The 12,440-nt window shown below is 45.0% G+C and overlaps 2 protein-coding genes across 6 annotated transcripts in view; one reads left to right on the top strand and one right to left on the bottom strand.

The window, feature by feature from the left end:
* The window catches only part of HAPLN4 (hyaluronan and proteoglycan link protein 4), a 135,953-nt gene that overhangs the window by 5,812 nt on the left and 117,701 nt on the right, over nt 1-12,440 (top strand). The gene's annotated exons all lie outside the window — the stretch shown is intronic.
* GATAD2A (GATA zinc finger domain containing 2A) overlaps nt 5,550-12,440 on the bottom strand; it is a 67,472-nt gene continuing 60,581 nt past the window's right edge. For 4 of the 5 annotated variants that reach the window (XM_049809113.1, XM_049809111.1, XM_049809115.1 and 1 more), the window contains 4 exons: nt 11,998-12,277; nt 11,140-11,429; nt 10,106-10,292; nt 5,550-9,147 (listed from right to left, as the gene is read on the bottom strand). In XM_049809113.1, the coding sequence (XP_049665070.1) occupies nt 9,017-9,147; nt 10,106-10,292; nt 11,140-11,429; nt 11,998-12,277 (888 nt within the window). In that variant the 3' untranslated portion in view covers nt 5,550-9,016. The remainder of the gene's footprint in view (nt 9,148-10,105; nt 10,293-11,139; nt 11,430-11,997; nt 12,278-12,440) is intronic. The other variant, XM_049809114.1, reaches the window with a different exon arrangement.

The raw sequence follows: 12,440 nt of genomic DNA, 5'->3' as shown, positions 1-12,440 counted from the left end.
CCAGACGAGGGGAAGGGGAAGAGGAAGAAATTCAGCCTCATTTCCCAGCAGGCAGGGCTTTGTTCCTGGGTTCGGAGTGTTTAACGCTTACCTGTGGATTTTTCCACTGGCAAATTATCCTAACGAAGCCGGCGTGACTTTGGCAGGACACCTACGTGCGTTCCCTGATCCAGCCTGGTTGTGCGCGGGGAGGGGGAGGAAGAAAAGCAGGAGAGATCAGTCAGCTCGTGTACAGAGAGAAATCCCCGTCCCTGAGCAGCCCAAAGCCTCCAGCTCCCTTCCACCTCGGAAACCAAATTTGTGTTTAACTCCGACCGGGTCTGGTGGCTTTGCAGGACCCCGAGACCCTCTGGGTTGGGGAGCTCAAGGCTGAGGGAGATTCCATCCACAGGGAACACTGAGGCCAGAGCCCTGTCCGGCCGCTAGCTCCGTGCAAAGGCATCCCGGGATGTTTCAAGCTACCTGCATTAGCAGGTAGGTGCAAAACCCATCGGGTCTTGTTCTGCTGCCTCCTCTGCAGCAGGGAGGAGGGGGACGGGCTGGAGCAACACCCCGGCATTACAAACTTGGTGCACCGACAAAAACCCCAAAATCCATAATGCCGTCACCCTACCTGCAAGATGCATCGCTGTGGCAGGGGCAGCTCGCTCAAAAAGCCACGTCTCCGCTCCAGGCAGCACAGGCAGGAACAGCACCGTGATACGGGAACTGCTGGGAATAATGTTCCGTGATATCAAGGAAAGAGCTGCCCAGCAAAGAGGGGCTGCCTCGGGTTGGGGGCTTACACCCACAAGGGGTCAGAATCCCCCCCAAATCCCGAGAGCCTGCGGTGATGCGGGTACCACGCAGGCATCCGCTTCAGGAGGAGGTGGCCGATGCCGAGGACGGTGCACGAGTGGGGCTGGGGTCTCTGGAGCAGACCGAGCGGGGGGACCAAGTCGCCAGGGCTGCCCCACCGCCGCGAGGGTCAGCACGCCGGCTCCCACCCCGAGCTCAGGCGACGGGCGCAGCGCCGAGTGCCGGGACTGAGGGTTGCGTAAATAGGATTATTTCTGCATCGTAGGGGGAAGGAACACATTTGATGAGGTTTCTGGGTACCACCTGAGCCCCAAACCCTTGATTTACCCTTCTCTAGGGCTGTCAACTCAAAACCTCATAAATCCCATCAAACAGCTCCACCCAGCCATTCTGAAACACGGGCGAGGCCGGTTTTGTAGCATGCCCCCAACCCACGGATCTCCCAGACCTGTAATTAGCAGAGCAGGAGGCTCAGACCTGGCCCTAATTTTAGCAGCAGTCTTCAAGGAGTCGGTCCTTTCAATGGCCACCGGGAAAAGCACCCGAGGGCTGGAGTGCTGAGCACTCTCCTGCTCTTAAGCCCGACTTAAAAGCGAGGCTTTATTACTGCAAAAAAGGGAACAAACACAAGTTGGTCTGTTCTTCAGAAGTCATTGTTTCACAGCTTGGGTTGTCTGACAGATTTCCTTTTTAATAAATAACCTTTATCCTTAGGAGTGGAATTCCTTATTCAAATACTCGTTATTAAGGCAATTATTAAGGCTTTTGCTAAGCAATAGCTCAATATTCCCAACAGATTCACCTGGAGGGAGAGAGCTTGGCTGGTTCCAGCATCCACTCGCCCACCCGCTCCCTGCCCTGAACCGAGCCAGCCCTTTTGTTCCAGGCTGGGGTGGCCTAAAACTGCCTCATTTCCCCATCACCGCCAAAGTCCAGAGAGGGGAGCGGGGGACTGACATGAAAACCAGCTTTTTCATATTTTACTTGTATTTAAAAGGGTTTTTATACGTCTCTCCCCGATACACCCGAAACCTACTGCGGCTGTAATGATGAAGAGGGGCTACTTTGCTCATAATTTATAATTTACAGCAAAGAAGGTATTTAAAGAGCCAAACTTTCCCTTCTTTGACTGTATTAATCACAGCCTAAGCTTTTTCTTTTTTCCCCTGTGGCCAAGGCCAGCACATCTAGGTGCAGAACAGGACGGAGCAACTCCCACCTTCCCAAGCAAGGCGAGACCCCCCCAGCCGGTTCGGAAGAGGGGAGCCCTGAGGAGCTGATGCAATCCCGCCCCGCTGTTACGCGGCTGCCGCATCACGCTCCCGCTTTTGGGACGGGGCCAAGTATTTGTAAGATCAAAACGAACCTCGAAGCCTCTTTGCTCCGGAGGGGATCCCCTCGGTGGGGAGCTGAGCTGGGGGCTCACGGCCGGTCAAGCCCTGGGGCAGCCCCGACAAAGAGGAGGGAAGGCTCTGGTGTAGCTGACGAGAAATGGGAATTAAAAGAGGTTGTGGACTGAATTGCAATGGTTATCAGGAGTGATTCAAATCCTCCCGGCTCTCGGTTAGGGCTCTGGAGGTGATGGGAGACCCACAGAGCCTCCTCCTCCTCCTCGTCCTCCCAAGGGGCTCAGCCGCTGCCCAGGCTGCTGGGAGCAGCAGAGCTGTAATTTCCAGTGGCTACACTTCCTAACACAGCCCCTAAACTGGGAGTTTTTCAGGGTGGAGTGTAGCAGACTTAACCCTTCAGATGCCAGCAATATCTAAATTAGCACACGCAATTAGCACAACAGAATTACCTCTGTGACTTTTGAGATGCTAACCTGCAGTACAGGACCCCTCTACAATGTTCTCTGCTTCAGCTGCCCCCTGGAGCCTGCCAGGTTCAGGTATTGCTCTCTTCTTCTACCACTTCAATCCACAGTAGCTTCATGGCTTTGGTACCAAAATAGCCTAGCGTTAATAGCTTTCACTTCAGCAGTTTTGCATAAAAAGACTTTCTCGAGAAGAGCCTTCACCAGCACAGCAATTGAACAGCTTTGAGGAAAATGAAATAGCCTGAATTAAACTGGTTCCTGAACTTGCATATTCAGAAATTTAGAGATTTTTCCAATTCTAGAAGGTCAGAAGCAGCTTGTAAAGGACCCAAAAAAGCCCAAACATTTCAACCATCTGTGAACACTGAGGAGGGTTCAGGTCAAAGCTGACCCAGTTACATCCAGCGGCGCCGGGAGAGGTGGATTGGGGGGCACCCGGGTCTGCCGGCGCTGCTCTCGGCTGTTGGTGCAGATCTGCTCGTAAAACAAGGCTGCTCCTGTGGGGAAGGGACTTTGCCCCTCGCTGTAACCTCCTCCTCACTGCTCTGCCACCTCACGCTGTCAGCAGGACCCGCAGAACACTCCTCCCATCACGTCGGCGCTTGCAGTTCCAAAACCAGGTTTTAAGACGCCAAAACGAGTCGTTCCTGCTTTCACCCCAGCTAAACCACTTTTCATCCTCAGCAATTTCAGGCGTTTCCATCAGGAAGGCTCACCAGAGCACAGCCAGACAGTAACCATCACTTTGAAACTGCATCTTCCCACTTACCGTAGGTCAGCGGCTCAGCCTGCAGCAGAGGACCACAGCTGGAAATGGCAATTGAGTATTTCTGACAGGATGAGACTGGGATGCTCGATGAGGTTCCAGCTTTGCCCAGGGATGAGCAGTTACAAGTTAGACAGACAGACAAAAGCCCAGGGCCTGATCCAACACATGCACAAATCCTGAGTTACCGCTGTGGTCTTGCACTTGACAACACAAATGCACATACTGCATACGGAAACATGAGCTGTAAAAAACCCAAAACACCCATTTTTTTCCCTGCCTTCAAGCTGGCCTTCATTCTAGAGCAGGAATCACGTCCCTTCTTTCCTCTCTCCTCCCAAACCAGCGACTCTGGAGCACGGGCTGTTGGCAAAGCCACGTTTCACCTTGCTGCAAATGACCGTGAGCCAAAAGACAACAACACATGGCTTCGGGGAACTGCCAGTACCACGAGAGAGTAAGGTGTGATGGGACTCGCTACACGCCGTGTCTGCAGCACTTCCCAGGCTGCTGTGCAATGCCCCAAAGGCTTTTTTTTTATCCAGAATTGGGGCCAAAAATATTCTGGCAACGTTCTTCAAGCTTGGAATCTCAAACTCTTTTCTCCTCCCAGAAGGTAGCAATCCATCAGCTTCTTCAGTTATCCTCGAGTGTTTAAATAAACTTGAGTAACACAGGGTTAAATTTCTCATTTTGGAATTGCAGAACGACCACAACTGCAGCTCTCCAGCTCCCAGCCCTCTCCGGGGCATGCAGACAGAACACAGGCAGCTTATTTCATTTTCTCCAGCTTGCTTACTTGGGAGGAGAGGATTTTATGACAGGACACGTACAACAGATAAAAACCAAAGGGTAACCGAGTGGCAGAGAGCAGCAATTCCAGGGCGAGAAGGGCTGAAGAGGTGTTTGTGTCTCGTTTCTGCCTGGAGAACATGTGTGCCCCGTCCAGAGATGGCATCTGTGAAGACATTTAATCCATTTGTGGCTTTTAATTTCAATCGACGAAATTCCACGTAGATTTCGTCTTCTCTTCTTCCTTTCCCGTTCTCCCATCAACTTGGTTTTTGGGGGAAGAAACCGTGCCCTTGCCAGAAGAAAGGAGCGGACCGCAACCTCAGCTCAAGCATCCTCACCTGTAAGCGAGTGGTGCGAAACAAAAGGTATCTCAAAACAGATATACTTGAAATAAAAGGCAGACCCAAGAGTTTGTCCATTTGTTTATTGTCATTCAAATACTAAAAATCCCTCACAATACAATATACAGTTATTGGTTTCAGATTCTTCTGCCATTGAGACTATCAGGTTTTAGTGGGAATTTTTTTTTTTTAATTTTTGTTTTATTATCAAAGATTTAGAGTCACAATAAATACGAGTGACAAAAACATACCCTGCGCTGGCGTAACATTACTCTGTTACACTCCTTTGTTAGATGATTATAAATTCTTTTCTTTTTTCTTGTTTTAAAAAAAGCACAAAGCAAGTTATTTCGCTAAATGCAATATACAGCATAACTCTGCCTTAAGCAGACAAACACTACTGCGGTTCCTTGAGGTCTTTTTGCATTATATATATATATTTATATATTTATATATTTATTATAAAAAAAAAAACAAAAACAACCTTCTGTGCCCCCTTCCTTCCAAAAGGAGAAAGCGAGAAATGAGCCAAATAGGGTTTCTGATGAGACCTGCCTAAGTCTGCTCTGCTCTACTCCTGCAGCCCAAGCCCCCCACATTCTATTCTGAACTGTACTTTGGTAGATTTTTTTTGTTTTTCCTTCGTAAGCAAAAAAAAGTGACAACTAGGTCTGAGAATTCAGAGGTAAATGAATGGTTCCCTAAAACTATGATAAAAATATCTATAGAAAAAACCCAACCCCAAACTATCTCAAATTTAAGATTAACCAAGAGTCTTCCTCACTATTAGAGCTGGAATGCCATGTACAGGAATCCTTAGAATACAAAAATTAGCAAAGTCACCCTTTACAGGAACTGGAAACGCTGCCCAAGTCGTTTGCGCTATAAAAATAAAAGGTTCAACCAGGCCACTTGTCGTGTTTCTGAGCGAAGGACTGCAACCTCGCCAACACTCAGAAATCAAACAGGTAATAAATTAGGTTATAAAAAAATAAAATTAAAAAAACACACAGCTCCCAAATTGCAACACGGGTTTCAAATGAAAATCCGGGGTTTATTTCACAAGTTGCTAAAATCTAAGTACAATAGTCATTTTCATTATTACTGTATTATAAAATCTTGTAGTTGCAACGTCTCAAAGAAAGGTTATATGGCTTGCAAGAACCAACGCTGCTCTAACCCTCTCCCCAGGAGAGGGGGGAAGCAAGCAGCATCTGAGCAATGTCAAACCAGCTCATGCAGCAGTTTGCAGCGAAGCAGTGGAGGGTCGGGGAAACAGGACACGATGCCAGATACTCCACCTGAATGATACCGATTTACAGGTTAGACTGTCGAGCAGCACGTTCAGTCTCTTGTTCTGAGGGAGCTTTAAGTAAAATGGTCTTTTTCCAGGAGAGGGCCGATGAGGTGACTTTCGGACAGCTCTGCAGCAGAACTAATAGCCCTTATGGAGGCAGGAATCCCAAACATGACAGCAGTAGAAATAAACCAAAGATTTGTCCTTAAAAGCGTTGTCTAAACCCCCCTCCTTCACAAATCCCAAATTATTTAACCTTTAGGGTGTAACACCATTATGTGAATATTCCATCTAACTGAGCTTTTCTATTTGTTGGGGTTTTTTTTTCACTTTTTTTTTTTTTTCTGCAAGAAGGGGAACATACAGATGGGGAGAAGGAGATTTGGAAAGACTGTAGCAAGTGTTATAAGGACTATCTAAACATGGCATGGTACCTTAACTAGCCCAGTTCAACACTACTCAACTGAATACGCAGTTTTGACTACAAAGGAAGAAGCAATTCTTCTGGCATTTAATACATGTATACCACTGAAATATTTCCCTGGTGCATTTATCGAAAACTTTGCAGAAACACATACGGAATAAATATATCCTCTAAGTTACCTGCAACACTCCAAGAACAAGAGATTAAAAACAATGTCAAAACTGGTTTGAATCCCGACAGCCTAATATCCATGTAGTATTTTCTGCTCAGTTACAAAGCCTTCAAAATAATTCTACCCCAATACATAAGGTAGTATTTGCGTGATTTTCTTCTACATTAAACGAGAACAGATCGCGGTCTAGCATTGCTGAGGGAGCAATGTTTGTAAGACAGTATGTGCAGCCTCATTTTTATTTTCAGTTCCAAATCTTGAAATAAGCCTTCTTGATTATTTTAAGGCTTATCTGAAGTCTCCCCTATCCACTGTGCTGAAATTAAAATTTACAAGCTGCTGTACTGAACTGGCGGTATCCAAAAAGGTTTTGACATAGCTTTTAAAACAGGCAGGTTTAATACTTCTGCTTCTCTTTCCATTCCCCTTTTTTCCAGCATCAGCTGAAGCTACAGCTACTCCAACACTGGAAAGAAATTGTGACGCTGTCCAGGCTCTCCAAAAAGGCATTTCCATTTTAGTTTGAGAAGTTTTGCATGTTTTTTTTAAACAAATGCACTCCCCCCAGGTGATTTAACAGTGCCAGACATTTGCATCAATGATAAGATAACGCAGGCAATTTGTCAGAAGAGAGAAAAGAAAAAAAAACAAACCCAAAAAATCTCCACACAGGTAAGGAACTGAAACTTTTTCATAGTATTTCAAAGTGCAAAAATAAAATGCACTCAATTTCTCTCTCCACATCTCCCAATCCACAATATCTTGGAATGAAAAGAAAAATTAAAAACTCAAACCAATTCCTCTCATCCCCATTTAGCTCTTAATATACATTTGTAAAACAAACAAAAAACAAAGTCAAATTGAAATTCTAGGGCTTTATACAGCAACAAATACCATTTTGCAAAACTAGGTTTTCTATACTACTGAACAGTTTTCAAAGTATCTAAATACTGATATTCACACAACAGAAGAGGGGCTAAAATGAACGAGGTTTTTTTTCCACTATGCAATAGTTAGATCTGAAGGGGGACAACCCTATACAGTTATTGGTTTAAAGTTAGATCTAACAGCAACTGCTAAGAAAATAGATTCAGCATAGACTGAATAGTAACCCCTCCCCCCCTTTTCTTTTATATATAGATATATAGATATATATATATAATTTTGCAAATAATTCTTATCAGCACTACTTCTAGTACTGATATGCAACACAAGTAGTAAGGCATGTATTTCTGCCACTTGAATTCAACTTTAATTTGGGAGAAGCACAGGGAAGAGGGAGGGAAGATGACAGAAGAAAAAAAAAAAATCAAACTGGACCTGATGGATTTGGGTTTAACCTGTGGAATCCCCAAAATATATTAAAACCACGTAGAAACCTGTCCTTAAAGCAGGGTTACCTAAAGCTCTATCAAAAATGAAATACTGAAGTGATGGACAGAGGAGCATGCTTGGTATGCCTGGAAGAACGGAGCTCTAGAGGGATCAAGGTAGGCAGTCCTGCCCCCAACAAGCCCAACACGTGCTGGCACGGTCATCGGGCCACCGCAGCACAGACCGGGAACGGCTGCTTCTCGGTGGGTATCGGCAGAGGAAAGAGCCTGCGACCTGACAGCAGCTTCCTGGTCCTCTGCTCCCTCCACTTGCCCATTCTGATTGCGTGCAGCTTCTGGAATTCCTATTTTATTTTTTCTTTTTTTTGAGTAAAATTGCTCAAAACAACAACATCAACAAAAACCCTCCAAAAAGAAAATAATCAAAAACAGTTTCAACTTTTAAGTCTCTGGGAACATATGGAAGGCCCAACTGCTCTTCGCTGAATTAGAAAGACTGAACAAAGGTGTTTGTCTATTCAGTAAATTAGATTTTAGACTACCAACAGTTCAAAGTCTATTCAAAACAGAATCCAACAAAAGTGAGAGACTCCTGCACTGGTTCCCACCTGCCAGACAAGTTTTGGTGGCAGCCAGTCCCTTAGAAGAAAAAAAAAAAAAAAACCAAACAAAAAACAAACCATACTCAACTGGAATTTGAGTTTGCACTTATTTATCATTAGCTCATCATCAGAAGATTTTGAAACATTATAATCTGTAGACTGCCTTCCTGGCTAGAGGAGGGGCAGGGAAGAAAAGCAAACATGAACGTGGCTCACTGAATGCATCTGCAAGATCAGGTTGAAATTCCTCTCTCCTTGAACTGACATCCATGCTCGATCAGAAACGAACACCGTGTTCCTGGTGAACGGGTAGTTATTAATAAAGAAACCAAAGGCAGAGAGTCATTTAGTCCTCCTTTTGTGCTGGTGACAAAAAAATCCAAACTAAATACATAAAGCCAAAAAAAAAAGAATTCTTCCCCTTCCCTGACAGCCTTCATCATCAGTCAATCATAAGAATCTGAGAACCAAACGAGCTTAAGTCTTTCCCACCCACGTGGTGTCATTTTCTCATAGCAGGGACAGCAGCACTCGATGGGATGAGGAGTGGTCTTCTTGCATCCTATAAAGCCTGGGGCATATCCAGCTGGGATTAAAGCAGATTCCACTGTACTGTGGTATAAAAAGGATGGCAGAAACAGGAAAGTCTTCCTCTCGGGCATTCCTCTGCATTATTTCCACGTGGCGGACTGTGGGATGGACCGTGGGGGAATCATATCCAGGAGATATTCACGCTGGCGGTCTACTGCTGAAGATGACTTGTGCACAGCTAAACTAGGATTAACAAAAGGTAAAGCCCCACCTGACGAGACAGAAAAGAGAAGAGAGAACAAGTGTCACAGTATGACACAAACAGGAGACAAAACAGTGGCGAAAACACACTATTCGCGTTTCACCCACATGAAAACGGATCATCTAAGCATGGATCATCTAAACATGGGGCACTACTGGCCACGGAAGCCAGACGCCTTCAGAAGATGAAAGCTTCCAAAACCATCTGAACAAACAGGAGCAAGATTTTGTACCAGAAATGAAGATTTGAGCAGGCTAGAGCTCTCTACAATGAAATTACATTGTAAATGATAAATTAATCTGTCAGGAATAAAAAAATCAAAAGAAATCCATTCAGTACTGGGCAAGAAAGTAGATCACAGAAGAGCTAGTTGCTACAGTGTTTCCCTCCTGGAGATCCTAATTATCATTTAAGAAAACAAATGACTCTTCTCCAGTCAGGTTCTTATATATATATAAATTCTAATGTAATTTTATAATTTCCATTTATCCAAAGCAACAGCTTTTATTACTTCAAAACATGAGGAATGCTGGGAGTGCGCACTGTAGCCTTACCTAGAGCAAAAACATTTATTTACTGTACGTTGCTTTCAGCAAGAGAAAACACCAGTCAAAATTAAACAACTGAACTAAAACTCCCAGAAATGAATGACAAACTCCTGCAGCATGGTACTGGCTGTGCATACGGACTCAGTGATGAACAGTCTGACATTACATCTATTTAGTCTATTTATAAATGTGTAAAGCAGTAGGTTTTATTTGGTAGCACCACCTGATTGCCCCTTTTGACAAGCATAAACCACACCAAAAGCAAGTGCCAACACCAATACTAAGAGCAAAGCCTCGCTATCATCGGGCTTTCATGCAGGAAGTGTCAAAGAGAAAGCATCCTTACCCAAAGAACTATGATTGTTGGATAGAGTGCAGCTAGTAAGTACAAAGAAAAGAAACTTTAGAGAAAAATCTACCTGTATTGATGGGAGTCTTCTTCCAGGCGGCAGCGCTGCCCTTGCTGACAGGTCTCTCAGCATGCTTACCTGGCCTACTCCCAAGTGCTGCTGCAGACGATGCATTCTGCAACTTGGGTGACTGGCTAAATGCATGCAACACTCCTCGTGGAGCTCCAGGAGGACCTCGAGACATCTGGCTAGAAGTCTGGCAAGAAAGCAAATGGTAAGACAGGTGTAGCAGTTTTCTGTCTCTCAAGTACAATAGCCTTGATGAATCTTTACTGCTCCTCTCTCCTTTCTTGGCTTCATCTGCCAAGCCTAGAATGCATTACTATAGTTTTGGGGCTGAAAACTTCCAAGACATCTCTACAACAAAATAAGAATCAGCTTTCTACTTCTGAAAGCACCTGTAAGGATGAGGAATTATAATAACTGCAAAGCAGCAAAAAAATGTGCAGTGTAAGCATCTCCATACACAGGCAACACTACTTCCCTGACCTAAATAACCAGTACCTTGATTATTTCAACTCAAAGCAGCACTTAAGCAGCTTCTGTCTTCCTCCAACTGAAAGGTGGTTTTACAAGATGTGCAAGACCTTGGCTGCTACCATCACCTTTAAACTTCACCAGCAACATTACGTGTTCCTGGCTCAAGCCAATTTATTTTTTCTATCTTAGGTCAATTTACTCTTCTGCCTTTGGTGCTGGAGCACCTCTTTCCATTTGGTACATCCTAAAAGAAAAAATTCCAGAACAGTCTTTGCAGGATAGGAGTTAAACACTCTGGATAATTATGATGACTGCAGAGAAACACCACTCTCTTCTGTTCTTCAGGTACAGAGAATGTAATTCAAGTATCAGGTCCCCACATGACAAAAACCACTTTCACCAGCCCGGTTTTAAGCTTACACTCAAACACACACACTGTGGAGCTTAAATAAAGCAAGTCCACATATCAGTTTCATGCCAGGATATCAAACACTTGCGCTTGGAGCCACGGGACCCTTGCCCCATCATCACCAAGATCTGGCTTCTGGTGGACGAAGCCTTACCTGCTTGAGTGAGTGGTGCTGCACTATAGGGTCTGACTTGGTCTGTACAGGAGACGCAGTCTGTTGCAGTATCCTTTGCTCAATCTCCTGCTCTTGCTGCAGTGCTTTTACGAAGGCAGCCTTCAGTCGGTTAGTGTGCTCAGCTTTCAAGGCCTTTTTCTGATTCGATGTCATGCAGGTTTCACACATAATGGTTCCATTCTTCTCCTCCCTCCAACGGCAGGTGAAGTCAGTCTTACACTGAGCACACATATAGGGCTCGCGAGATGATACAGCAACCGAAACTTTACCTGGAGAACACAACCAGCTTAGCTCAGCTCCACCTGTGGCTTCCATGAATGAATAATACTTGAGAAACCTCAAGAATATTACAGCATAAAAAAAACCAACACCAACAAACAACCCCCAAAGCTAACCCTCCACCCTTAACTCTTCTCAGTCTGAAGCCTTTTGCATTACTAAATCTTTAAACTCTTTACTTCTGTGAATGTGTGCGTAGGTATCCGGCAGATACTTCTTTAGACTCTGGTTAGAGAATTTAGTGGCGATAGACAAACAAGTGGCTGATAGGAAATGAACAGCTCTGGGGAGACCTGGATGCATTTTAGAGAAATCTTTTCAACCAGTGTCTAGCCCATGAGAAATCGTAACATTTTTTTTAGAATTTTTTTAGACCTTTTTTACAATTTTTAATAAAACAGTTTGAAAATTATTAAAGGAAGTGAGTCTTAGATTTGACAGAGTATGACAATTTAATCCTGCGACACCTGAAACTCGCTGCTGCCTGCTATTGAGGTAAAGTCCAGATGGGAAAGATGCTCTCCTTGCCTTTGAGGAACATTTTTAACGCTATCTCACCTTGAGTTTCCAGCAAATTCTGCACAACTTCTTCCAACCCGACTAAGTAAATAAATTCGTTATTAGCTGCACTTGGCAGGAAGTTCATCTCTGGTGCAGGTGGCTTGGGAGGAGGGATCTCCAACAGTGTCTTCTCCAGCTGCTTCCGCAAGGCGAGCTTGGCAGCGGCTTGCCGGCTAGCTGGTGAGTCGTTGGAGTTGACGATGGAAGCGGCGCTGGTCGTAGTAGCATTAGCCTGAGCGGATGTCACGGTTGTACCTTTGATTGAAGTTGGTGAAGCCTGGGAGGAAACATGACACAGCTTAGTGACAAGTGCCAGATGGTTTGGCACTTTTGAGACACGTGCTTCTCTCCATCAAGAGGGACGAGAGGGAGGGAAGCAGCATTGGGTCCAACGCTGCGTGGGGTGTTTGTGTGCAATGAAGGCTGGCTGCTTGGGACTA

The sequence above is a fragment of the Accipiter gentilis genome, chromosome 8 (genome assembly GCF_929443795.1).
Source record: "Accipiter gentilis chromosome 8, bAccGen1.1, whole genome shotgun sequence".
Classification (NCBI taxonomy): domain Eukaryota; kingdom Metazoa; phylum Chordata; class Aves; order Accipitriformes; family Accipitridae; genus Astur; species Astur gentilis.
This window is presented reverse-complemented; position numbering and strand designations above follow the sequence as displayed.